We start from the raw sequence: 27754 nt of genomic DNA, 5'->3' as shown, positions 1-27754 counted from the left end.
CGGATGCTTTGGGTCATTTTTACCAAATAGTTTCAGTGTGCAAAACTGCCAATATGACTTGGCACTTGTTCAGTCCTCACATAACAGATACCTCACATTAGCACAAGTTTCAGTGCTTGTTACTAAGTGTTAGAGATGAAACAGTACGGAAATCTAACTTCACAATTATGGTGACCAGTATTATCACATTATTGTTCAAATGTGCAGAAAATATCTCAAGATAGAGATAGCCTGCATGTGGAGAAATCATGGTTGACCATGCCAATATTATTGGCTATATTCTAGTTTTGTCCTTTTATTCAGACTTTCTGGAAGGCAGTAGCAGCAATAATTACAAAAACTTCAAATTTTAGTATTAGTCCAACATTCACATCCCTTTTCTCGGACATATTCCTGATGGACTAAGTAAAGATGATATCTGTCTACTAAAGATCCTGCTGTCCACAAGTAAAAAGGCCATTACAAAAAAACTGGCTCCAGAAAAACTGCCCCACTGCTAGCATCTTTATTAATACTGTTAAACAATTAAAACTTCTGGAACAAATGACATATCTTATACGACTTCAGAAAGAATTGGGAGAAAAACGATGGAGTGGAGATGTCACATGATTATCGCATGTACCTTAAATGAAACCTTACTTTAAATTCTGAAAATTTGTTATGCCTTTGCAAACATCCCATGACCTCATATTTGTCTTTTTTCCTGTATACTGTTTTCTTTTTTTTTTCTCTTTCTTTTTTTGTTCCTAAAGGTAAAATAAAAAGTATAAATAAAAAACATTACAGATAGCCTGTCCTTGAAATGCTTGCTCCGGTGTGTGTAGGTAAGAACAAGGGACCAGTGGCACCACTCGGCTGCACGCTGCACCTGCGCCTTGGAGACTAACTTTGGTTGATGCTGGACAGTATTTACCCTGAGTTTAACAAAACACTGTTTCAATAATAAATCAAATTTGAAATGGTAATACTAACCGTCTGGAATTTTATTGTGGTTTATTGCGAAACTGGCATCTGTTTCATTCCTGCTAGGATCACTGAATCAATGCAATGTGTGTTTGCAAACATTTTTTCTCATTTTAACATCATTACCCTGGCGAGCAGTATTGCAACAGTTTATCTTTAACCCTGCTATTGTTCCAAGATGCAACAATGATTAAAATTTAGAGATAAACATGAATAATGTCCCGATGCTCTGATGAATCTGCACAGATGTTCTTTTTATGCGCCATGTTTGATTTTGAGGCAAAAACTACTATTGCTTTGGCGCATTTTTGATGAACTTCAATTCGGAAAAATACAGTGAAATGCCTGTAAATGACCGAAAACGCCTCATAAGTTTGGATTTAAAAGTCCAGTGTGTAGAATTTAGAGGGATATATTAGCAGAAATAGAATATAATATTATAAGTATGTTTTCTTTAGTCAGAGCGTGTTTCACATTTTCGCGTCAGCTACAGTAGTTTGCAGCCCATCCATGATGAGCTGAACAGCATTGGGAAAACACCTATTCTTAATGTGACATTGCTTTTGCTTTGTTGAAATCACCAGGTCTGTTTGTTTTGGAGAGGAAGAGACCTCTGCGGCGAATTCAGCTCCAGCTAAAAACCTCCTATACAGTGAACACCAAAGGAACCCTAACCAGGAGTTCATGTCTGGAACATGGGAAAAGTTTAAACTGGTTGCAATGCGCAATCCTCCCCAGTAGATGCCACTAAATTCTGCACACTTCTCCTTTAAGATTAAGATATTTTTTTTAGATAGTAAAACACTTCAGTTTTCATCAGATACTACATGTGCCTTTTAGATTGTGTTTGCAAATTAAATCTGTATTCACAGGTTTGCACTCACTGTATGTATCCCTTTGTTGCCTGCACGCAGTCCCTACCACACTGGGATCATTGTGACACATGAAGTTTTCTATAATTATTATGTGCACGGTTGCTGACCTGCTGTCCTGTGTATCTGAGGCCATCCAGGTTGACCTTCCATTCTATAAGGAGCTGGTACTGCTCCTCCTGTCCTCCCCAGATCCTCACCACGAAGCAAGACACTGAGGTGTCCAGAAGGTCCGGCAGCATGCCAAAGTCCAGACTCCGCCAAGTTGGATTCTGACAAACACACACATGCACGTGAGGATTTGTAGTCACTTGGTGAGGATAATCAGTGTCGTAAGAGTACATTAACACCTGAGGTAACAGCTAATCAACAAATTATTTATTCAGTTTAGTCATAAAACATTCATGTCTTATGCAAGCAAAAGAGTTTGGATTAAAATCTGTAGTAAAAAAAAATGCATGGTACCTCTGTCAAATTCAATGTCATAAGGTGATCCCTATACACTGTAAAGTAATTGAATCATCCTGTTCTACATTAACCTTTTAGTCTGATCTCTACTACAGTTTGCTCTCTGTCCTTGAACTTCCAGACTGACAGCACTGAGAGCTGGTTCTACAACGCACTGAAGCCATTTATATCATTCAATTATGTACCATTTCCCTCCATCTGAGAGAAAATCTCTTGCTCTTGGGGTCACTTTCAAGGACAGGCAGGAGAGGAATGGCAAAAGCAGAAGTACAATCCACAGGGTGTGGGGGTGGGGGTGGGGGTGGAGGGGGTAAAAAAAACAGAACTAGTGAGAGTCAGTAGAGGAAGCAAAGGGGCACAGCAGTTACAATAAACACAGGAAGACCAACAGGAAACACTGGACAAATGATGACGGAAGTAGACAGGATACTAGAGAACGAATGTCAGCAACGATGTTAAATTCAACAGAGGGAAGTCAGGCTGAGAGATGACAGGAGTCATGACTCCTGCAGCGCATTATACACTCTGTCTGCCGAGGGTGGTGAACGGTATGCCTGGAAAGCAGCTTAGGTCAGCTCATGACTCGGCAGCGAGCCTGACAGTAATGGCTTGCTCTCCTTGGCTGCTTCTATAGCTTCGTGCAGAGCTGCATCTGCCTCGCAAATAAGAGCTGGAACAGCCAAAGAAGCACGGGTCATTTACACAACTCACTGATGCTTACAGCCCAAGAGAGGGAGAGTTGCATAGGGGAACGGCACGTATCATATTCAATTCATGTTGATGCAAGACTGACATTTTACTCAATGAAGCATTTTTTAAGCATGCTACTGTACTCTGATGTTTGAAAAACAGATTTCAGTCCTGGTTGACTTGGAGATGCCTGTATAATTGGAGGCAACAGCTAATGCTTTTTAATACTACAGGTCACAGAGTTGTAGTGGCAGCAAACCAAACTGTTTTCATTTTAATAAGACATCAGGCAGTAATTAGCCTTTCTTTTTCTATCATACTGTGAGCAACTGTGGTCAGATTTTACACTGCACACAGCATGAGTCTGCAGACAGCAGGGCACACTGGTCACCATACTAAGTCTGAGGTGCGCAGCCTGTCGCCTGCAGCTCTTCATCTAACAGCTCACTATAGCTTCTCCTTCTTGTTCCATTGCTACGTGCAATAATAAAACACATCCTCTACCAAAAATGTTGAAAATAAATAAATGGGGAATGTTTCAATGGTTCGGTGTTGTTGAAAATTTGAAACTCAGTTAACTTAAGTCATAAAAAAATGCTGAAAATGACTGTTCTTGTTATGTAGATGCATTTTTGGTTAACAATAGCAGTAAGTGCTGAGCTCACTGAAAACGATTATATTTCCTGTGACTATGTCATAATTAAAGTCAACTTAAGTTTCGCCAATTAAATGCTTTTAATGTGAAGCTGCATTAGTAGGAAATGCTCAGTTTGCATTAGCAGTAACTTAAACAGCACTTATTCCACATACGTCACCCTCTACATCCAGTCCGTAACACTGCAAATGCAGGAGCTTTCGTCAATCGGCCATAGATTCAATCACCGTTGTGTTACCTCATTCAGCAACAGACAGTGACTTCACTAGGGCTGCCCACCAATAGTCGACCAAACATTTGTGACCAGAAAGCTCATTAGTCGGCAAGATTTCATTGGTCGCTAAGTCGCAAACAAAAAAAACATGGAACTCTTAGGAGTGCGCCTTGTCAAAATAAATCAAAACTTTAATTTGAAAGGACAGACACAGAAGTGTCCACGCTCAGCAGTCAGACAGGAGTCCCATTAATTTCCAGGGCTGGTACCTGCAGTTATTCCACAGGCTAGTTAATAACATGTCGGGCAGGAAATCCAAAGTGTGGGATCATTTTGAGAAGGTGAAGGACGAACCCAAGGTGATATGTAAACTCATCTTCATTGGTCGACTACAAACATGACGTATCATCTGAAACATGGAAGTAGCTACATGCCCATTAGCCCACAGCGTCATTAACAGGCGGCTCGCTCAGTGTGTGACGTGCACTTGTAGATAAAATATAGGCCTATATTAATGAAGGTTCATTAGTACGGTTTTGTATTTCTCTGTAATGGAGCACAGTGTTAACAATGTTACTGATACTATTCTTTCTCACACCTTTAACCACCAAAATATATCATTTAATGATTAAATTAATATCATAAACATGCGGGCGACTACTCGACTAATGAGCCTAAATGATGACTATTGGTCAGGTTATAGTGAAACAAGTCCAGAGTGGCTAAATGTGTGACTGGCAGAAAGGCAGCAGGTATAAATGTCAGCCTTCATTGTGACACTGCACATAGTGACCTGTGTACTAACACACACTGCAACAGCAGAGCTGCAGGTGATGACAACACCCTGGTCCTACTCTAGGAGGCAGACATTCACAGTTTAAGGTTTAAGTAAGTATACTCACCAGCGAGTCTCGTATGACTTCACTCTTGTAAAAATCTAAAAAGACATACAAGAATGCTGATTAACAGAAGACAGAACACTCATGCAAAACCAACTGGGCTGGATATACTCTGAGGTCAGGTCTCATTTGTGAATTTGAACCAGTTTCTCAAGTGATTATGTCATCTAGAGTAAACTCCTGAAGCTGTTCAACATGCAGCGAGGACACCACGATGACTTCATTGGATTATGGGCATTAGTTGGCAGCCGTGCATTTAAAAAAAGCGCCTGACTGGATCACCTTTAAATAAGTACTCTCACAGAAACCAAACGTAAATGGTAAGTGGACCGCACTTGTATGGTGCTTTTCTAGTCTTCCGACCACTCAAAGCCCTTTAACACTACATGTCACATTCACCCATTCACACACACACGTTCACACACTGATGGAACAACCATCGAAGCAATTTGGGTTCAGTATCTTGCCCAAGGATACATCGACATGCAGACTGGAGGACCGGGGATCGAACGGCCAATAAGCCACAGTCGCACCAGCCCATGCCTGTACTGGTTCAATGTCAATGCCGCAGCTCCGTAAAGTGAAAACTGATGAAATAATGAGCCCAAAGAGATGAATTTTGTGTTACTAGATTTTGTGTCCAAAATCATTGCAATAATATAGGATCTTTCCTGACAGAGACAATTATGCTTTGGCTTGAGCTGCTCACTGATTAACTGAAGCATCACAAACAATATAATGACAATTAAGGCAATTTGGATTGTCATCGTCATGACCACCTTAGCTGTAGTAGCTACATTACTTCACATGGGGTAGAAAGTAGCACATGATGCAGAGAATTATAATTTGCATAGTAAGTCTTGCCGAGAACAGATCAACCAATGTTACTCACTGTCAGCTGGAGTAACAGGGTAGAAGGTGTGTGTGTGTGTGTGTGTGTGTGTGTGTGTGTGTGTGTGGGAGTGGTGTTAACACTGACCTCTAGATATGCGGTCTCCTATACAGAGGTGGAGGGTGAAGTAAGTGTCCAGCAGTGGGGAACCATTCTTGTTGACAATGTTTCTGGCCGCGATGCTCCGGAGATGACGCAATCGCCTCTGTTTGGCAGGGAGAAAAACAGAAAGAGATGGAGGGAGAGTGAGGACAGAGTGAGAACAAATAACAGATATCAGGCCTGTTGTATTCGGTTTCACTCTGATCACGTGACGGTCGTCGGCAAATACTATCTAGGCTGTTCTGTAGACACAAAACCCTCACAGGACAAGGGGAAAGAGATGCCCACAGAGGTCAATTAAGCACCACATTGTATGGTCTATATATAATCAGCCTAAAATAGCAGTTGTTTCTCGTGCACAGGGGCCCCTCCGGCTGTGATAGCCTAAGTGTTGGCTGTCCAGATAACCAAGGCATGGTGTCTTCATGGCACAATTGAACTACCCAGTTAACTCGGCAGGCATGGTTAGTCATGACAGTCACATGAGAAGTGTATCAGCAAAATAATTTATCACAAAATCCACAAATCGCAACAAGACAACTAGAGGAGAAAAAAAAACATCATTTATAAACAAGTCAGTATATCAGTTTATCTTAACGCTCACATACCAGTGATGCATAGTTAAGACAAGTAAAGGCTTGGCACAGAGATGCCATTTGGCAAGTTCCCGCTTCAGGCAAACACGTCACTACAGCACAACTTCTCTCTTAACCGGCAGGCCCAGCCTCTCTCCTGCAGCCAAACTGAGACTAAATCTAAGTCATGGGATTCCCTATAAGATTAAGGGCCTCACACACAAAAACACTGATTGTTCTACAAGAGACTTTTAACCCCCCTTCTTCATAAAAATGTGAGTGCACATTTCTGAATGGGCTAATGTGGACCACAGGCAGAGACAAACGGTTGTGAGTACACTTGTGAAGTATGAAACTACTCATGTGTGTTGAGCTCTCTACAATAAAACCACACTAACATCAGAGCCCTCATTAAAGACACGAGCTTGACACAATCAAAGATCAAAGATAGGATCATCATTAGTTCATCAAGTGTTATAATGTGATCAAAACATCCAGAGGTGGTATGTGGCAGTGTTTGCTGTGACAAAATGATTAGCTGGTCACAAGGCCTCAGCTGAACATCTGTAATACATGAACATACAGGCATCCATTTTCTTTACAAACTGGTGATCAGTCTTTGTTGAAACTATTTTAGAGAGGTGTTTATTCAGCTTTATGGTCTGCAGCCTGCAGGCTATAGTTTGTGGTGCTTTGGGTAGGTGATCCTAACATTTACTCCACCCTCATTGATATATCACTGTTTCAGGGAGCTGTACAAGTTTAACTGGAAAGTGAGTGCATTATGTTGTTTTGAGCGTGTATAGTCTTGAATTACGTGCACAGTCGAGCCAATCCAACAGCTAGAAAAAGTCTTACTGTCAAATTTGCCTAACACAGTCTCAACAAGATACAACAAACAGTACAAACAGCATACATGATAACTAACCCTGCAGGCTTTGTGCAGCTCTGGATGTTACAAGTTCAGGGCTGCCTTCAGCAAACACACAGTAATAAAGAACTTTAATCTACATGGTCTTTTCGGTTATAGATACCTTCAATAGGATATCGCAAAAATAGCAGTAGTAGTTGTGCAATTGAGTTGCATAACCTCTCCATTATTGCTGGCTGGCTTCCCTAATAATCCTGACTTTTTTATTCAGTATTTCCTGCACCTTCAACACCATCAGCTGGGCCATAAACATGTCGTTAGGGAATAAAATAACAGACAAATATGTTCCTTTTTACTTTGCACAATCAACTGTAGATTGAAGTACACGTTTTAAAATCTGAAAACACTTTTAGACACAAAAAACACGAACACAAAGTTATAAAAGGAATAAATCACTTCATACATTCATTTTAAATTACACTTACAATTAGGGGTGTACAAAAATATCAATACACTTGAGTATCGTGATATTAGGCCTATATTTTGTAATATTGTATCACTTCTCGGAAACACTATAAAATTTCAATTAATACTTAAGCTTTTAATGTGTTGTGTGAGTCGTAAAGGGCGCACTGGTATCTATTAAAAGTAGATTTTAAAATTGCAATATACATTGCCTTGCTTACTGTAAGGCAATATACAGCAATATATTGAATCGTAAACCCTGTATCGTGATACGTATCGTACGTATACACAGCCCTACTTACAATTTCTCCTGAGCGAGCTCGATACAAACACTTCTTTAATTAAGAAAGTTTACCTCAGATTTATGAACACTACAGCAAATAGAACTGGGACATATATAAGCATGACATTTAGATTTAATTAGGATATATTCTCATATATAGTTATCATACTATTGATATAAAAAAATAGGATTCGGGTTAACATTTGCTATGCGAACATTCAGTACGTGTCATATCAGCTTTTAATTCTGTATTTTGTTGAGCGTTTGTTATTTGTAGCGCTAACACTTTAACAGTTTGGTCTCAAGTATTTGAGCATTACCCTAGAAAAATAGAAGTAGTCTATTTACTATGAATAACAGCAGAAACTCTCTCTCTGAACTGATCTGCTGACACAGTTTGACATCCATACTAACCACATTATCTAAATGCTCATCTACAACTTATATTCACACCTCTACTGTGACTCTGAAGCAACACCCTGCTACGGTTGTCTACTGCAGACAGGCCCTACTTGGACTCCTGATGTGGACTGAATCAGTTTGATGTAGATTTGTAGATGTAACAGGTCCGAGCTGCATTTACAGTAAATGATTGACTCACTGTATGTTGTGTACAGATCAGGTTTTGGCTCTATGAGCTGCACAATATCCATGTGATTCTCAGCCTCATGAAGATATCCATCAGAGTGGATAGCTTAACCAATATCTAACTAAAGCTCACAATGTCAGGGATGATAATGCGTCTGTACGGGGTCGATTTTACAGTAGAAGGTCGGTAGCCCTAATTAATAACTATAAACTTGTTACATGTCGTTTACATATACATGAATGAATGGATATATGAATGAATGAGTGGCTAGATTACTTTAGAGGCTTTCAAAGGAGCGAAAATGAAAGTAGTTCATGGTCTAGACATGTTGCAAACCCTAATAAAGTGACTGCATGAGACAATACCTCATCCCAGTGATGACATATGCTACTGTTCCCCTTTAACTGAGCTGTCACCTGCGTGCTGACATAACGCCAAGTTAAGTTGCCATTAGCAGAAGCATGCTAGCTTCGAGCACATTTAAACGTGTAAAATTATAAATACCCTTATAAAAGAGCAACACACTGCAAAGTCTGGGCTCAAAATTGCCTAAAACCAGCCTAACTGGTGTTGGTGTGTCTGGGGTGTCACAGCAGCTCCTTTAATTTCCAGTAAGCTAGCTAACTGTAAGCTAGCAGGTGCTAGCTAACTAGCTAGCCTGACAGGCCTGTCGTGTCTCTCCAGGCAGCAGTTGTAACTCCCGTTCTAAACTAGTGTATAACACACTGAGGCGGCCCAGTACAAGTTCTCCTGTGTCATTTCAAAGCAGTTCACGTTAAGATGAGCTCAGCCGGGTTTGCATTTACCTGCTGGGACGTGAGCTCTACATGTAAGGCTCGAGAGGATGAAGCTCCAGAGTTAGTGACAGAGGCGGCGGGGATGGCGAGAACCCGACCGGTGATGGAGTTCATCCTCCTGTCGGCATCTAGCGGCTCCCCGTCATTCAACAAAACATCCCATCCACAACATCCAGAGTAGTCGGCTTAAAGTTTGCGAAGCTCCAGGTAACCGCCAGAGACATGCAGACGTGGTTGTTTGTGTGGGTGAAGCGCTACAACAGCTGTCAGCTAACCAACGGGACGTAAACAAAGTACAGGCTATTTTGCTACACTTGGTTCGGAAATCCGTCTCCGGTTGGAAGGCGCGACATCGAGGCTTCTGATTGGCTCAAGTGCACGTCCGTCATGTAAAGGCGGTGCCTGCTACTGCAAACTCGTGCTCCTATTGGTTGTTATATCTGTTTGTATTTCAGGATGGGGCGGGTGTCCGTTGAAATCTGTCAAAGCTGCAAAATATAAGGAAATTACAGAGCACAGCGTGACATGCAGGTGACAGTTAAATGGTGGCACTCGAACAATTTCCCACTTCTAATCTCTATTAAGAACAATACAAAATGTGACGAAAACTATGTAAATTTATGATGCAATAGCTATCCCAAGGGCTCTCAAAGTACACAAACATCAGGCCATTAATCAACAGCGGATAAAAGGGGCACACATAAGTTACACAAATAAGTGCGAGAGCAATAATGTCCAACCTGTGCTCTCTATTTGTAATACTTTTATATTAAATTATTCCTCATCTAGCGGTTGGGGAAAGGAAAAGTCCTCAGGAGGCCCCTGGATCCCATGGACAGAGGAAGTACTGAGACTCTTGCTTAAGAAAATGTAGTAATACCATAGTGTAAAAATACTCCCTAACAAGTTCTGCAAAATTCTACTTAACTAAAAGTTGCCTACAATCAGCAAAATTTGGAAGTATCGAAAAAATCTCTCAGTGCAAATTACACATTTAAGTGTTGCATATATGTGTTAAGCTTATTATTGGACTATTATTGATGCATCAACTCTTAAGCAGCATTATAATGTAGATAATGTCGCAATCAACATGTTAAGTGTGAATTTGCAATGTAACACCAGATGGCAGATGACTGTAGTTTGCTGAAAGTATACTCTTTCCATCTACATCTAAGTACTGAATAGTATCATGTGAGAATACTCATGTACAAGTACCCCAAAATTGTACTTATACTTGAGTAAATGTACTTTGCTTTCCACCACTGCTGCATCTTCACTACTAAGCCTTCACCACCCTGACTGCAGAATATGAAGCAGCCATCAGGGGGCAGCATCAGCCACATGGAGGAGTTCAGTCTCCACAGGGTTATTGGACTTAACAAACACTGGGTTATTGATTGCGTTCTGCTTATAGGAATGCCCAGTATTGTGTATGTAAAACAGACCCTGCATGGTTTGGTGAACGGCTTGTAGGTGTACAAAATAAGCCTTTAAAGCATGCAATGAACACTTTCACTTTTAATATTTTAGGGCAAGCACATTGCATTAAAAATACTCCTGTACCTTTAAGTAGTCTAGCATTTTCAGTGCTGGACTTTTACTTTCAACAGTGTATTTTAGACCATGGTTTTACTTAAAGGGGGACTTCAGTATTTTTTCAACTTGGACCCTATTTTCCAGGTCCAGTATTACACAACAGGGTCATCAGCATTGTAAGGTCAGGTTGCATTGTAATCACAACATGGGAAGTATGCACCATCATTGAATGTCCACTAAAAGTGCTTGTTTTTGCCACTACAGGTTCAGATTATTATTTTATGTGTCTGATATTACTGAAACATCCCTACAGAGATAGACCTTTTTGTTAAAGCGCAAGATCCTTTAGCAACAGGCCCGAAATTGCTATTGCCAAACCAACCAGACTCCATTCTAATGAAGCACAATTTTAGCATGTATGAATCCAGCATATTTTCACATCCAACTGGGTGAATTAAGGACTTATTTAAAGCAAACCAGAGTTGATATTTGTTGGAGCAGTGGAAAGACGAACCAAGATGACTTTTATGAGTTTTATTTTGTTTCTATCAATTTTGAACAAAGTTTGTTTTACTATGACAGAATTAGTTGTTGTTGTTGTTTTTAATGGAATCTGGTAGGTTTGGTGATAGATGATTTCAGGGCTGTTTCTGGTTCAATAAAAAGGATCTCAGGGCGTTTTCACATTTAGTCCTTTTTAAATGAGCCAAACTCAATCCTTTTAAAGTGGATCAAAAAGTGGACCAACAGAAAAGGGACTCAGTTCTTTTTGTGTTCACATTGTCAGTTCATTTGAAAGAGGATTCAGTTCTCTTTCTGGTCAACTTCAGCTCTGACGGGGCTTCAGTCCTCTCTCTGTTCAAACTATAGCCTATATATGTATAAAAGATATTGACATAGTTTTGTTTTTACTTTGATGTGGCACTGCAGTGTGGTTATGAAGCCCCTCACTTTCTGTGTGCTGTAAACTGTTGCCGATTGATGTATTCTACATTCCACATCTGGAAATGTGCAGTATCCTCTGTGGACCAAACTACTCCTCGTCCTGCGTCCTTGCAAGCGTTACAGGGCGATGTGGTTTTGTCTATTTTTTCAGGCATCCCAATGCAACAGCATGCGATCTAGAGGACTGAATCCAGTGGCAAAGAGCAAAGTGAACCTGGAGCACATTGTGTTCACAAGGCTCAGTTGAAGTGAACTGAACCACCCCCGAGGTGGTCTGAGTTTGGTTCACTTCAGAGGGGTCTAAGTTCTCTTGGAGTGTCCACATATGCCCAAAAAATACTGAGTCACCGCTCTGAGTCTGTTTAGAGGGCTTAAAAGGACCAAGTGTGAAAACACCCTCAGCATTTTTTGCACATATGTGAACACTCCAAGAGAACTCAGACTCCTCTGAAGCGAGTCAAATCCGCAGTGCAGTTCGCTTCACTGTGCATTGTGAACACAAAGTGCTCCAGGTTCACTTTGCTCTTTGCCACTGCATTGAACCCTCTAGATCACATGCTGTTGCACTGGGAGGCTTGGGAAAAAAATAAAAAATAAAGTGCAGCCACACTGGTCTGTAACACTTGCAAAGACGCAGGTAGTTTGGTCCACAGAAGATACTGCACATCTTCAGATATGGAATGTAGAATACAGCAAAGGGTAACAGAACGGCACAGAAACACTGAGGTTTCCTCCCATTTTAAGTTCATCTGAAAGCGAAGGGCTTCATAACTGCACTGCACTGTCATGTCAAAGTAACAACAAAAAGAACAATATCAATATACATTACATATAGTGTGAACAGAAAGAGAACTGAGTCCCTTTTCTGTTGGTCCATTTTTGGTCCACTTTAAGAGGACTGAGTTCAGTTTTCTAAAAAAAAAAAAAAAAAAAAGGACTATATGTGAAAACCCCCTTATTCTGACAAAAAGGTCTGCCTCTGTTATAATCTGTCATAATGTTCCCAGATACTTATAAAAATCTGAGCCTGTCAGTGGCAAAAACAAACACTTTAAGTGGACATGAATTGAAGGTGCACATGTGCCCCCAGTGATTGCACTGCAGCCCTCTCACTCAATACTGGACAAAATTCAAAATAGTGTCCAGGTTGGACCTAAATTACCTTTTAAATCAAGAATCCAGATGCTTTATCCACCACTGTTTTACCGTGTATGACAAAACTTGGTCACCTGCAAGTGAGCAAGTACTGTAAGTAAAATGCTTTGCAGCCAAATACAGTACATATAAAACTGTCAGATAGTTTGATTTATGATGAATTTAACAGCAATACAGCTAGTTAAAGGGAGCATTTATATGTTTAGGCCTTAATCTTGACAATTAAGTATGCCATGTTGACTAAGCTTGAACATGTTTGTCCCGCAACGGCCTTGAAGAAATCATAATGAAATGATGAATGTCTCTGAGAGAAAGATGTAGCATTGAAATGTATGTCTAAGTGATGGGGAAGTGTTTCCAAAAACAAGACACAAGAACACACATCTCCTTCTGAAAATATACAAAAGTTTAATTTAAATATCAGCACACAGGTGATGCCATTCATCATGTAGACAGGTCTCGCTGTTTATTGCTTGCAAATTTATTGCACATGCCTTACACTGCCATTTAGAAGAAGGCACAATGGTGAAACCAGAGGAACACTGCTCTTCAAATGACAATCTCATAATTTACTGCCCGTCTTCATGCTCATCAACATGACACAGGCTTACTTACTTTGATAATTCCTAGGATATATTCTACACTTACTTACTCTTATTTTACAAAAGTACCAGTGACACCCTCGAACATAACATAATACCAGTAAGAAGACCAGTATAATCCCTTCCTTTTCAATTATCACCCATGACATGGTTACAAAAAGATCCACTGTATGCTGGAATCATCATACATCAAGATTTTCACCCACATCCTCATCCCTTCATCTTCTTCAGCTGCAGCTCAAAATCACTCGACGATACAAGACATCTCCGTGGTCTTTGTTGCATAGACAAAACACACCCATCCAGACATTGAACACCAGTAGGACAAGAAAGGGAAATCAAGCCAAGCAGCGCAATGACTGTCTTGAAAAAAATCTCATATCAAAGGCACAAAAACCTCAGAAGGTAATCAGCAATACAAAAAGTGCATCAGAAATATTCATTGAGGGACAAGCCCAAAAATTGGCTTGTTCCTCTCTATAGAATACAATTAATACTTTATGGCATTATACAATCACAGGCACACATGGTCTGTGCATTCACAATATAAATCCACCCTGTAGAATTCCTTAACTTTGGGCTTTCATACAGTAGAAATACATGCATGTGTGGGGACAGCATAGGTCTTTGGCTCAATTAAACTTTTGGGCTTATTATCCCGAGAATGAAGTCATTATCTTCCATTTGCATTGTTTGTGCATTTAGCATATATCAGGATCCTGAAGAGGGAAGGAGAATTATATTATATGGCTGCATGAGTGTAAGACAGCAAAAGCATTGGCACTTCTTGGAAGTCCTGCATGTTACCTTCCAGCTCCATCTAGTGGAACTTACCCCCCTCTGCACTGATAAGGCAAATAGAAAAAGAAACAATGGCACACTTTTTGATGTGGGATTAGGTTTAACTTTGTCCAACCTGACTACAGCAGCAGGGAGAGGTAACTATTCTTCAAACCTGCAATTTCCTGAGAAGGAACGACTGTATGCCTGTGTACATGTGTGTCTGTTTGCGAAACGATGCAGAGAGCAAAGGTTTCTTGAGCAAATGGGCTCGTTCGTGTGTAGAGTTTTGCAGTCCACAGATAATCCAAATCGGGCACCAAGATTGGATGGGGACAGGGTGGGGAAGGGGGGACGGACGGGTCTGAAGATACCGTCACAGTTCGGAGCTTCGACAGGGCCCCCCTTGTCCTCTCACTGGATGTACAGGACGTCACTCTCTTTCAGGCCAAAGCGGGTCTTGTACTTGTCAAAAAGGCACTGGAGGGACCTGATGTACATTCCATGGTACAGATCCACCATTTCCTCAGTTGGATCCTCAATTTTTGGCACTGTGATTGGCTCCCCAACTATAATAGAACAGGAGAGGATTAGAACAAAGAGCTAGTCAAACTAATCTGGGTTGAAACTGTTAGAACCATTAGTGTTAACCATTAAAGGAATACCTAACCCATGAAATGATCATTTGTACATCTATTACTCACCACGGGTTACGTTGAAGTTATATAGAAAACCTTGTTTTTCTTGCATGCGTCCACAGTGAACGAAGAATCCAAAAACAGAAAATTCTCGATGAACTGGAGTAAACGGGGGCCATGTTTAGCACCAGTTTACAAATTCTGACACAAGTCATACAGTATATTTGAAGTCTTATTTATTCAGTTGTATGTTCAGTACTTCCAAAACACATGCCTTTTTTGCTAAAACCTTACTATTAAATTACTATTACGACTGTTTGTATGGACTTAAACTTTACTCACTCATTTTATTAAGCAAAGTTCAAAGGTACGTATTTGCGCGGTGGTTTGTGTGAGACTGTTTATGAGGGTGTGTTTGAATAGTAAGATTTGGACGAAAAATGTCAAAAAACAAGAGTGTGTTTGGGAAGTACTGAGCATGTAACTGCATAAATATAACTTGAAATAAACAAGTTGTGTGAGAGTTTTGATATCGTTTTGCTTTTTTTAAAAAAAAAAATATGGCCCCCATTCACTCTAGTTCATCAAGACTTTTCTCTGTTTTTGGATTCTTCGCTCACACGTGGTGAGTAATTCATAGACAAATTATTACTTTCTGGGTGAAGTTCTCCTTTGAAGTTGGACAAAGCAAATGCTGACTTTGCCTGTCCGGTTAATCTGTTATCTGTAATCAACTGTACTAAAATACAGTATTGTTGACATTTGTAAAGATAACCCTAATGTGTACTTCGGAATCACTCTAAACAAACATTAGCAGACAAACTTGCCTATGGTGGTGATAGGCTTGCCATAAGGCACAATGCCCCAGGAGTCGCCGAAGAAGAGGCCACATCCATGGAAAAGGCACGGGGCAAAGCCTAAGATCTTCTGTAACCTCTTTTGGATATTTCTCCAGTAGCTCCCCTCCTCGAAGATCACCTGCTTGTAGGCATCATTCTCTCCGAAGGAATACACTGGAACCAGGTCAGACCTGAGGAAACACAGAGGAGGATTCAAAAACTATACCCTAAATGGACATTTGCAAAAGCACTGCTACTGTAGGACGATACCAAGACATGTTTCAGCAGCAACAAAAAGACGTTTAAGAAACTTTCCTCTAGATACTTGCAGACTTAATATGACCTAAATTATATGCCATGATATTTTTATTGCCATTATCAAATCTTTGAATCAACTGGCTTGGCACTCACTTTAAAGCATGGCACATCTGTCAAACCCAAATATGATTTCACATGATATTTAACATATATGTCTCTTCATCACTGACAGGCCAATCTCAGTTGCCATAGAAGAACAAAAACAATGGAAAGTTGCATTAGTTGTGGTTTTAAATATGCAACATGACAAGTAGGATGAATCAGTAGGTGGTGATAATTAGCACGTAGGCAGACTGTTGTAGTTTGCTGTTGTGAAATCACAGACATTTCGTTGTTTTGTGTGGGTCTGTATTCAGCGTTATTGTTGGTGAACAGCCAAGCTTTTGTCTCGCGACATATAACAGTTATGAAAGCATTTATGTAATCAGGGGACTTTCTGGATTGATATCAAATCTACCTAAATCTGGAGCCGTGTTCAAAATTTAACATTTGACCAGTGGCCTAAACATTTCCAGAGGAAGCTTTTGGAGCCAGAAAACTTTCAGTACTCTTAATTTCATTACTGCTCAAAATAATCAGCATTTATAGACGTTTTTCATACATTTTCATAAACCAGTCCTTGCACAGAGAATCTTTTTAGTATGTGACCCTTTAAAACAATACAAAGTCAGCTCATTACCCCCTTATTGTGAGCTGTAAACACTCCACTGAGCAATTTTTACCTCCTCACACGGTTTAATTTGTTTCTTCAAGGGCTGAAAGGAAGGAACTATCAAGTGTTTTAGTAGAAATAAATCAAAATGTCACAAATGTGTCATTATTTAACTGTTTTTGACTTAATTTTATTCTATAAGCATCAAAACAAAGCTGTAAAAGTTCCAGAAATTGAAACCAAAGTGACCTCAATTCACAGCTGAAGCTTATTCCAGCTGGAATTGTAACGGTTATGAATGAAGTTCTGCATAACTGCATGTCTCCTCTAGCAAGTTCTAAGCTTCTTTGGCCAAGGTGCACCCTGTGATAATCCACAGCTATATTACAGAGGGAATCAGGCTTGTTTGGGTAACTAGACAAACAGGGTCCACCTCCTTTTGTAATACACTTTGTTATAGTGATTAATGCATGGCTGAGTGCAGCCCAATGCCAGCTCATACACTGCCCAAAAGGGAACTGCGTGCCACGAGCAGCTCCAAGCTCTGAGGCACAACACTGCACATTCATAAAAGATTTGGTGATGCTCTCTGTGAGGTAATTTTCAACCTTTCTGTGAGTGATAATCCAGGGTTTAATCATTCCAATGAGTCACTACAGCCCTGAGAATGACATTTTAATGTTCAAATCTGATTTGTTCAAGGCTTTGTTTTGTCACTGGAACTGCACGTGTCCTTGTCTGAGGAGTGTTTGTGCTGCCGGCTCACCCTTTCTGTAAGGCCAGCCTCACAAAGCCTTTGCGGTTCTTCAGGGTGACAGAATTCATGCCTGGTGCACACTGCAGAGATTCCGCCGCTCCTCCAACAACGATGATCACAGCATTTCCCGTCCCGTTACGCGACAGCAGGTAGTCAATGGAGTTCCTGTTCACTGGACAGATACCTGATAGGGATAAAGACACGTGGGAGGATGATTCAAACTGCAGTAAAGAAGCAATGCATGAGGCAAATACACTGACTTAAGTCTGTTTACATCTTCCTATTCCTATTATATGTGGTTAAATGCTGGCTGCAAATATTGTATTCGTCAGTCTGCATTGCTCTGCAGCAAAATCCTCAAGTCTAGCACCTGAAAGTAAAAACATTGTCTCAAAACTACAGAAATTTTGTAGAAAAGACAGTTACATTACACAATACAACAGAAAAAGGGTCACAAAGAAAGTTGTACGGGGGCTATTTACCAATGAGGCATTTCGAAACCACATGTACAATAACCTATAGTAACTTTAGAGAGTATGCACAGTATCTTTAGGTAAAGCTGAACAGCAAACAGCCCTTCAGAACAGAACAGCTAAAGCTCTATCAATCAGGAGATCCAAGTAAACAGAAGCTGTTTCAGCTGTGCAACAGGACAAAGGTCAGCTCCCTCACAGATACACTTATCAGTCTTTTTAAGAACTCAAATTAGACTCCACTGCTTCTCAACTCATCTCACCTCCTGACATGAGGTAGTCTCGCAGGACAGGCAAGCGGAAGTTTCCTGCCAGGGTTGCCAGGGAAGGCTTGATGCCCGGGAATTTCTTAGAGAAGCCCGTGGCCTCCGTCCCAAAGTTGCAGAAAGCACCAAAGCAGAAGATGCCGTGAGGGTGGTAGCCGAAGATGTAGTTCCGGCTGGGCAGCAGGTTGTGGGTTTTAATGAGCTGGGGGACAAGAGCACAAAGAGGAGCAGTGTAAGGCTGATTTCCATATGAGGGGCACACTGCTGGACTGGGAACAGCTGATCGAAAAATGTCATGTTAGTGACCAATATGGCTGAAGGGCTTTGAGAACAGAAGCTGTAACCAGTTTTACAATAAATACTGTACTTATTATAAACAGTATAAACTACAGTATATTCCTATCTCATGTTTATGATTTACTGGTTCCAGCCTGGTTGATTTCATTTCTGTTTGTTTTGTGTAGCTCTTTGTCATATAGTTTTTGAGACATGCTTTGAAAATAAACCTCATTATCATTATTTTTACAATCTTTATAGTATTCTAATTTTTGCAGCTAGTAACAGTGGGTCCCAACTGGTGGGTCGCAGTCTAAAAGTGGGTCACGGGTCCATTCTGAATGGACCACGAAAGACTTGCAAACATATCACATTTGTAAGAAACACACTTTATTTTTAGGTAGCCTACAGTGAATTTTCAGCACAGAGCTTTTATTTTGAAATACTGTTTCATGCTGTGGAGTCTGAATAACAGGCAGATACTTGATAGAGGCAGCAAACTAAATAAATGACACGGCCAAACTAAACTAAACATTAAACTTATGACTAAGGAGAAATCTGGGCCTTGTGGCTGGACCAGTTAGGAACCACCAGTCTATAAAACGTAAGACAACAGTGAGGAAAAGCTTTTTACAGTGTTCTGGTCCCCTTATTTGTTTTGCCTTGCTCAAAAATATTAAATTTACGTTCAGTTTTAAAAAGCAGAAAATAAGCAAATCCTTATATATTTATTTTTAAATAAAAAAAATGTAATAAATCAATTATCACTATAGCAACCGGTTAGTATATGAAATTTTTAATCCACCCACATATTCTGTAGCTTCATCTTTAACTGTAAATGCATGTGTATGTATATCAATATGTGTGCTCAATTATTAGTTTTGTCATTTTTCCTTTGTGAACACGCCTCATACTCAAAACCTGCTCAGAATTAGTACGAATGGTATATGAATTTGGGACACGGCTTATGTTTCAGTAGAAATAGGACATCCTTATCAGCTGGAACCTGACATGATCTCCTCTGTCTCAGTACAGTCGTAAAATACTGACCGGCTATATATGTTGTACATGTATATTGCACTGGCAGCAATAAAGTACAGCTTTAAAAATTCAGCATTATTTTAACCTCTTGGTTTCATGTTGAACTTATAAAACAGCAGAATCTCATCTGAAACGTTAACTGTGCTCTGGTCTGCACTGTAGGTTTTAACCCATCAGCGTGTGTACACAGAGCTCCCCGTGCAGCTAGTCAAACACAACAGTTGCATAACCACATTAGCAAAGGAGATCACATTCACCTGGCTGGCATAGCAGATGTAATGGGCTTACAGTAGGACCAAGGGAGACGTGACTTTGTTATTGTCTTAATGTGCCTGTGAAGCTCAGGTCAGACTTCTGGCTTGGTCTGTGGTTTTTAACATTGGCAAGTGAAGATGAGTACTGACGTTTAATCGTTCCTCCTTGCCTCCAAAAAGCAACTACCTTAGTTTTGACTTTGTTTAATTGAAGAACATTCTGGCTCATCCAATCTTTGATTCGTTTAATGCATTTACTCGGTGCTAGTATTGGATCATACTGCCCTGGTTATGTAAAACTGTGAGTCGCATGTGTAATTATAGTGACATATTTTGTTTTTTATTTTGATAATCTGAGCCAGTGGAAGCATGTAGATGGTAAACAGAAGGAGCCCCAGAACAGAGCCTTGGGGAACACCGCATGACATTTTGTCTGCTTAGATCAGAGATCTGTATATCATTGGTTTGTGGACTCCTGTTTTGAAGCCTGGCATTTTGGCCATTGCCATCTTGGATTAAGGGATTTAGAGGTGGCCATATCTGGATGAGAGGGTGAAGCTATGGAGGAGTGAGGGGTGGATCTGACTGAGAGCCCAAAGACACTATCCATAAACAGCCTGTCACTCAAAGCTGCCATGTCTTTAATTATACATAACTTTAGGCCTTCAAAAAAATTTAAACAAGTGAGTTACATAAAAAAAAAAAAAAATCATCCCCTGTACAGTTGTCATGAATGGGAAAATTAGCTTTACAGACCAAAACTGTTTTTTGTACCAGGTTGTAAGAATGTTTTATAAGAATGGTGTTGGCTCCATTTTTCAGCCCCGGATATTGCCGCTGGGCTCAGATGAGCAATTACGTATAAACACAAAGTGGCTCCTGTCCTTTAAGTAGGATTCAAACCAGGTTAACACTGCCAGAAAGTCCCACACAGTTTTCCAGTCAGTCTACTAATATGTTGTGGTTGACTGTATCAAATGCAGCACTGAAATCATGTAATACTAAGATGGAAATTCTACCACTGTCTGTGAATTAGTGGGTGATAAAATCACTAATATCGCAGAAGAGTCTTTGTTTCTAGCGCTGAGGAAGACTTGCAGACATCCACGTAACACTCTAGACTCTATACAGTCCCCACTTTCAGGCTGGCTCGGACTTTGATCGGTGGCTTCCAACTCATAAATAATAGTCATATGTTCATGATAGATAGAGAATGCTTGCCCTACAATCAGTCGATGCCCTGCAGATAAGTATATTCTGTTTTGAGCTACGAGACAGTAAAAGTATCATTTAATGCACCTTTGACTGATTTATTCGACTCTATTGCAGTAGATAACCTTTCAACTAGAGAATCAGCCCCTCAGTAGCTAATCATCTACATTTCAACATCTGTCAGAAAGCTAAAACTTTGCACAACAGCAAAAAATGTTGACTAATTTATATCTTGCTGCAATATTGAGATTAAAATAAGAGAAATGTGAGAGCCAGCTGGCCATTGAGCATCTGGGTGACAAAAGAATGATCTCATCAACCTACCGAGACAAACGACTACATAGAACAAACTGTACAGATCAATAAGATGAACAAAGTTCAGCTGCAAAGAGAATGTCCTCAAAGACAACCCTTTTCTTTTTTTCAACTCTGTACAGTAGATAAGCTTGTCAACACCTGGGAAGAGTGGATTTCATACACTAAGATCTAGTCAGTAGTTAAAGCTTTCTTTGATAGCACGAGTAAAACATTAATTAAAGAAATAACAGGATACAACAAGCTGTGTTTCATTAGCATTCTGAGGAGTGAGGAGCAAACAAAAGCTAATTGAGCAGCAGGGAGGAATATATTACATTTGACAAACATTCAATCCTGTATCTTTGAACACTGATTAACTCTGTTTTATGTGACAACACTTACAGGGGTGAGAGCAATATTGATAGGACAGTATCTGTATACTAGTAGTAGAACTGCGGCTAGTAATTAATAAATTGTTTTGTCTATTAAATACTAAAAAATTGTTGAGTAATGTCCATGAAATTATTTCTGCTTCCGAGAAGACATCATTTAATGTCCAACCACTCATCCAAAACCCGCAGATGTTCAGTTTACAATGATTGCAATATAAAAAAGCAGCAAATCATCTTACTGGAGAAGCTGGAACCAGTTTGCTATTTTTGCTTAGAAAATTATTAAAAATGATTACACAATAATCAAAGCAGTTGCAGATTATTTTTGTGGCCACCCACAAATTGATTATTCAACAGATTTTTGCAGCTCTAGTCTGTAAGAGTGATGATGACTCAATAAAATCCTGTGATTACTGGCTGAGTCATGAAGGACACGTAACCTACTCCACCCCTGACTTTTGGTTTCCTCAGTGACAGCGACAGTAATGTGCATTCCCCTGCATGCAGTTTGTGTGACAGTCTGCGATAACGCTTCCTCCGACACCCTGAACCAGGTTTGTCCTCTCATTTAAAGATGCAGTGTGGAATACAAACAAGGTTAGCGCTGCTCCTTGGCCTATCGGCTAGAACAAAGTCCAAAACTCCCAACTCACGTCAAGCACTCATCACAATCAACACAGGACAAGGAGCAGCATGGAGCACACAGCTGATACCCGATTCACCCCTGATAAGCTTATCGTCAAACCTTTGCATGACTGGAAATCAATGCACTGGCTGAATCATACAACACTGACTATCCTGAGCAAGGTTATAACAAGTCTGTGTTTTTTGTGTGACAAAATACACAAAACTGTGCGTTTTTTTGCAATGGCGTCCATACCTCAACTATTCTCTTGAGTTTCAAGGTTGGGGTCGGATAAATTAGCATAATTAAATAACGGCAAGAAACTGACAGAGTTACCTACCCTGACTGGGAAGTAGTCTCGAAAATATGTCCACACAGTCCAGCTTCTCACCCAAGAGGACCTCCTGCCACCTGAGGAGGACATTACAGATCAGAAGTCATTTCATTATATAAAACAATACAGCTGCAACCGTTATAGTAACTTTTTTTTTTTTTTTTTTACCCTTCCATTATAAATAAATTAGTTTAAAAATGTTCATCCAGAGCCTGAGGTAACCTCTTCAAACTGCATGTCTTATAGCGGACATGTATCCCCACATTTGAGAAGCTGAAACCAATTAATCGAATTTTACTTGCTCTGTTATCACTGTTGATCCACAAAGTGTTTCAGCGCTATTGAAAAAAAACCACAAGCTCCATAATTACATGTAAATATGACAGTCTACAGTCAGGCTAGTGGCACTGTAAAGCTATACTTTGGCATAGTGCTGCTGTGCATCATGCCAGTGGTTTCCAACTTGCGGCCCACGGGTCCATTCTGAATGAACCGCATGTGACTCACGCACATGTAAAGTTTGTAAAAAACACACTTTCTTTTGAAGCACAGAACTTTTACTTTGAAGTGCTGTTTCCCGCTGTAAACGAAGTGACTTATCGACAACTACTTGACGTTTTCGACCATTATAAAATGTATCTATTGATTTTAGAAATGTTTCTTGCTATGCAACTGGACCGAAATAAAGTATTATCATTCATTCATTCAAACAGTGACAGCAAACTAGTTAAACGACATAGCCGAACACAACTATGACACTGAATATATTTAATTGTATGAACCTTTCACTGTTGACTACGGAGAAATCTGGACCCCACTGCTGGACCAGTTGGAAACCAATGATGGTGATAACCATGTTCACCAGTATAGTTTAGCTTGTTAGCATATCAACATTTGCTAACCAGAAACATCTTATGTATCATGCCTTTGCATATTTGGTAATTTCATCATCATCATCATCATCATCATCATCAGACCATTGATGCTCTTCACGGGGTGGTCAAAATTGGACTAATATGTAACTATGATTTCTTTGGTTGATATCTTTAATGTCTCGCCTTGTTTCGGGGTGTTCCAGTCAACAATGAGCCAGGCAGTGTAAATGGCAGCAATAAGCCAGCAGTCAGTGCAGAACATGTAGACGAGGAGGACAGTGCAGGCAGCCCCTGGAGGGAGAGACGAGAAAGAATGTACAATCAAGAATTTGAATAGAATTGACAAATTACCTAAAATTATGGGCTACATTAGAGGTTAAAATACTCAGTTACAAGCTAGGAGAGCAATCAGGACTCAGAAATAAGCATGTGTGCAGCTCAGAGACCTGACCTCCTTACCATGACACTAATGAGTCTAACATGCTAAATCTTCTAGGTTTCCTTGCTTTGTTGCAGCTTAAGTGAAATGCACAGCCCCCTCCGCACACTAACACGCTCACTCACCCATGGCTAAGAAGCTGAGGACCCACTGCAGCACCGAGATGACCTGCAGGTGTTTCTCCATCTTGGATCTGCAGGGCCAAAAAGTCACGGACAGGTCCTGCAGGGCGGAGAGGATGCTGGAGCCGGTGCCTAGAGACAAAACAGGAGACAATAAAAAGGAGTTTTATCAAAAAGGTCACATATTCATGGGGAGGGATTACTGAAGACACGCTTACAGAAGCTTAAAACATTCCTTGTAGTAATACTGTTCTAGTTCTGGTTTGACAACACAACCAAGCAGCCTGAAATCCACACAGCCTCAACTACTCACCAGCTCTTTCCAGTCGCCAGCCCATGAAAGTGAAGCCTTGCAGCTACATGTGAGGAGACCGAGGGAGCATGACGGACACATAAAGAGCGTCTGAGGCTACTCAGGCTCACACCACTGAGAGCCAATAAGAAGAAGAGCTCCCCTCCAGAAAAACACTGTTGTCTAATCCCATCTGTGCACACTGAAAATAAACCAGCACGGAGCTGCTGATGGTAATACCTTTAAACTGTGATACTATGACGCCTTCAGGGCTATCCCTGCTTGAATCAGTGCCAGCGGTCGATGGAAAGGGACAGAGAGAGGGTCAGGAATATAAATGGTGACCGGTTAATGGCTGAATCTGCCCACTTTTAGTATGTTATCTCTGAGCCAGATCAAACTGGTCACCAGACAGAGAGGTGCACAAACTCTATCCTGCAGATGAAGCAACGGGTGTCACAAAAATCATCCTGCTTCTCTCAATGTAGTAAGAAAGTAACTCGACCGCATTGATAAATCTGAAACTGCACTGCCAGACTCATCTACAGCTGAAGAGTTGACTTAAGGAGAAGTTCACATTTTTTCCATGACCATCTTATAATAATAGTGACAAGCACATCTGCACATTTAGAGAGTTATTGGTTGGTGTAAGTGTTTCACCTTGACATACTGGGGATAAAATCCACAGTCCTTGTTTAATTTCACCATGGCAGCCATTTCAAGTTCATTTATTTCCCCAGAAGAAATCACTTATTCTCATCTCAGACATCAACAAATAATTCTCCGTTCAGCCTAAATTTCAACTGCAGGAAAATGCAAAATTGGGTTGCACATAAAACTGGGGATTTGTTAGTACCCGACTTGGAAGCAGTAGCGTTAACAGCTGCAGAACACTGTAAAAATGACATTCAGTAGTAAATCTATGCTTCTTTTAATCCCCTTTAGTGTCACCTAGAACACTAGTTCCCAACCTAGGGGTCCAGACCCCCATTAGGGTTTGCAAAAGATTCACAGGTTGTCACGAGACCTTCTTGAATTTTATATACTATATGTATATAGTAGGTCTATATTTCAGCAATTTATTCATTTTAATTTATTTTAAAGTTTAGATTAAGATATATATTCAAAAGAAAAAAATCTTAAGGCGGCACGAAGAAGACCTGAACACAGTCTACATTCACAGAGCAGTGTCCCTCTGCTGAATTGCCTCATCATGTGTTACAAAGTAGAGTTGAACCCACCAAAGCAAGAAGAGAACAAGCAAAAGAAAGAGGAAAACACTGCGTCTCTCAAAAAGAAGCCTTTTAAATATGTAAGATTGTTAATAATAATAATTATTATCATGATTATAATACAGAGAATTACAAAAAACGTTTTTACAAACACCAGGAAACTCATCATTGATGCAATATTCACACCCAAATCTCTTATTAGACTTCCTGCAGGTAGGCATTTGGTTTAATTGTACAGTTTATCAGTTGGTCTGCTCTGTTTTTGTTATGCATTGAATTTTATAAGAACTATCCATCAGATATGTCACTTAGTGAGGGGTCATGAGTTTAGCCCTAGAACATGCAGAGTCTTTGTAGCACAAAAATAGTGATAATTTTACTTTTATTGCTTTGTTTAAGACCAGCCATGCTTTTTAAACAGTTTTGACAATTTTTTAAAGAAAATAAATATATTTTTGGTTTGAAAATTCAGCATTTTTTGTAGTTTTCTTGTTCCATTTCAGAAGTATCCCTCCAAAATTATTTTTGTCATGATAATACTGGTAATATTTTTAAATAACTTAAAGTTTTGTTGGTAAAAACAGATACTACAAAGTGCTGGACAGTGAATTAAACACTTGGCGTGTGCTGTGTCATTCATGTCCCTCTGACCTCTTTAATATCGACTCCCTGATTTGTTTGATCACCTCTGTTTGTTTGCCTGTCGTAGCCCCTCAAACACTTCTCAAACCACAAACCGTGTTACCTTTGAGGACGCCAGAGTATGCAGCAAGAATGGTCTTCATAGCTGAGGCTTCTTGGATGGAGAGGGTGCCCGAAAGAAAAAAACACTCAGCTGTTTGCTCGCTGTTAGGAGGATGAAAGTCCAACCTTACTGCTCCTCTGACACGGCTGCCTTCAACTGTGGCAGGCTGCAGCGCCGAGTGGGCATTTAATCAGTGCGGGGAGGAGCCACAGAGACGGAGACAGGAGACTAAACTGTATTAATATTGTGCCAAGGAGTCTGGACGCGACGCGCCCTCCCTGTGCGGATACACGAAGAGCTGCAGGTGGGAATCACTGTTGCCCCTGCCCCTCTCTGCCTGTATTTATTGGGGCGGTCACGTGAGACAGCTGAGGAAAACATCGAGCCTGTACTGACCATTGATCCTGCTTCACCTCTGCTCCAGGTGTGGGTCTGATCTTTGGTTTGGATGTGAGACACATGTTTCAAAAAGTCACTGTGGGACATTTATTCTGTCAGATCTCTGAACCTCTCCTGATTTGATGCATTTAACATTAAGAGCATTGTGTGTCCTACCTACAATATCAAGCCTGTTATTCCCCCACAAGGACATTTATTTGGATTGACACTAGTGTTTTCTTTGTGCTTTTTGTAATTATGTTATATCCTCCTGCATTTTTAATTTCCCCAAGCTATTTGGGATCAGTCGGACTCAGTAAGTATAAAAAACTAAACACTTTCAACAATAATAAAGTCCTAACATTTTCAAATGAGTACTTCCTAATAGGGCCGTAACGGTACATGTATTTGTGTCGAACCGTTCGGTACGCGACTTTCGGTTCGGCACGACCCTGTACCGAATTATTGGGCACAGGATATTATTTTATTTTATTTTGTTTTATTTTAATTCCGTTTTTGCGAGCCGAACCATTTAAAATATCTAGTTCCCCGACGGACATAATTGAGTGACGGACCAAGTCCCGTAAATCTCCGCTTTGACTTTGTGCAGCGCATTCTCACATTTTGACAACAAGGCAAGTGAGCCTAACGAACCTGAAGACCCACCAAACCTTAAGTCCTCTGTTTGGGAACACTTTGGTTTCAGGGTAAAATACGAAGATGGAAATAAACAAGTGGACAAGACAAAAGCAGTGTGCTGACACTGCAGAACAGCGGTCGGGTATGTACTTGGAAACACGTCTAACATGCTAACGCATCTAAAACGACACCACCCGAGTTTGAACGTTAACCAGCACGACTAGAAAGAGCAATCTGGTGCAAACTACGATATCGTCGTCGTTTAAAAAGAAAGAGCGTTTCCCTGACCATCGCGCTAAAGAAAT

General features: G+C 40.4%; 2 protein-coding genes across 2 annotated transcripts in view; both read right to left on the bottom strand.

The window, feature by feature from the left end:
- uvrag (UV radiation resistance associated gene) overlaps nucleotides 1–9651 on the bottom strand; it is a 125229-nt gene extending 115578 nt beyond the window's left edge. The window contains exons 1-4 of the mRNA XM_049593148.1: nucleotides 9345–9651; nucleotides 5741–5858; nucleotides 4765–4799; nucleotides 1946–2107 (exon numbers count right to left, since the gene is read on the bottom strand). Coding sequence (XP_049449105.1) covers nucleotides 1946–2107; nucleotides 4765–4799; nucleotides 5741–5858; nucleotides 9345–9449 — 420 coding nt within the window. The 5' untranslated portion in view covers nucleotides 9450–9651. The remainder of the gene's footprint in view (nucleotides 1–1945; nucleotides 2108–4764; nucleotides 4800–5740; nucleotides 5859–9344) is intronic.
- Nucleotides 9652–13415: 3764 nt separating this feature from the next.
- On the bottom strand, nucleotides 13416–26756 carry dgat2 (diacylglycerol O-acyltransferase 2). Its single transcript, XM_049593174.1, has 8 exons — nucleotides 26433–26756; nucleotides 24167–24295; nucleotides 23786–23893; nucleotides 22734–22804; nucleotides 18294–18498; nucleotides 17567–17741; nucleotides 15819–16021; nucleotides 13416–14922 (listed from the first exon to the last, which is right to left on the bottom strand). The coding sequence occupies exons 1-8, from the start codon at nucleotides 26470–26472 to the stop codon at nucleotides 14768–14770; spliced, it is 1086 nt and encodes a 361-aa protein (XP_049449131.1). The 5' UTR covers nucleotides 26473–26756; the 3' UTR covers nucleotides 13416–14767.
- Nucleotides 26757–27754: the final 998 nt, after the last annotated feature.

The sequence above is a fragment of the Epinephelus fuscoguttatus genome, linkage group LG12 (genome assembly GCF_011397635.1).
Source record: "Epinephelus fuscoguttatus linkage group LG12, E.fuscoguttatus.final_Chr_v1".
NCBI lineage: Eukaryota > Metazoa > Chordata > Actinopteri > Perciformes > Serranidae > Epinephelus > Epinephelus fuscoguttatus.
This window is presented reverse-complemented; position numbering and strand designations above follow the sequence as displayed.

Excerpts from the sequence above, each read along its gene's own strand:
- dgat2 (XM_049593174.1), bottom strand. The coding sequence starts at position 26,472 with ATGAAGACCATTCTTGCTGCATACTCTGGCGTCCTCAAAG. Across the intron at positions 17,742-18,293 it reads AGACTACCTCATGTCAGGAG|GTATCTGTCCAGTGAACAGG; the intron begins GTGAGATGAGTT and ends TATCCCTATCAG. Across the intron at positions 16,022-17,566 it reads AGGCTGGCCTTACAGAAAGG|GTCTGACCTGGTTCCAGTGT; the intron begins GTGAGCCGGCAG and ends GTGTTTCCTCAG.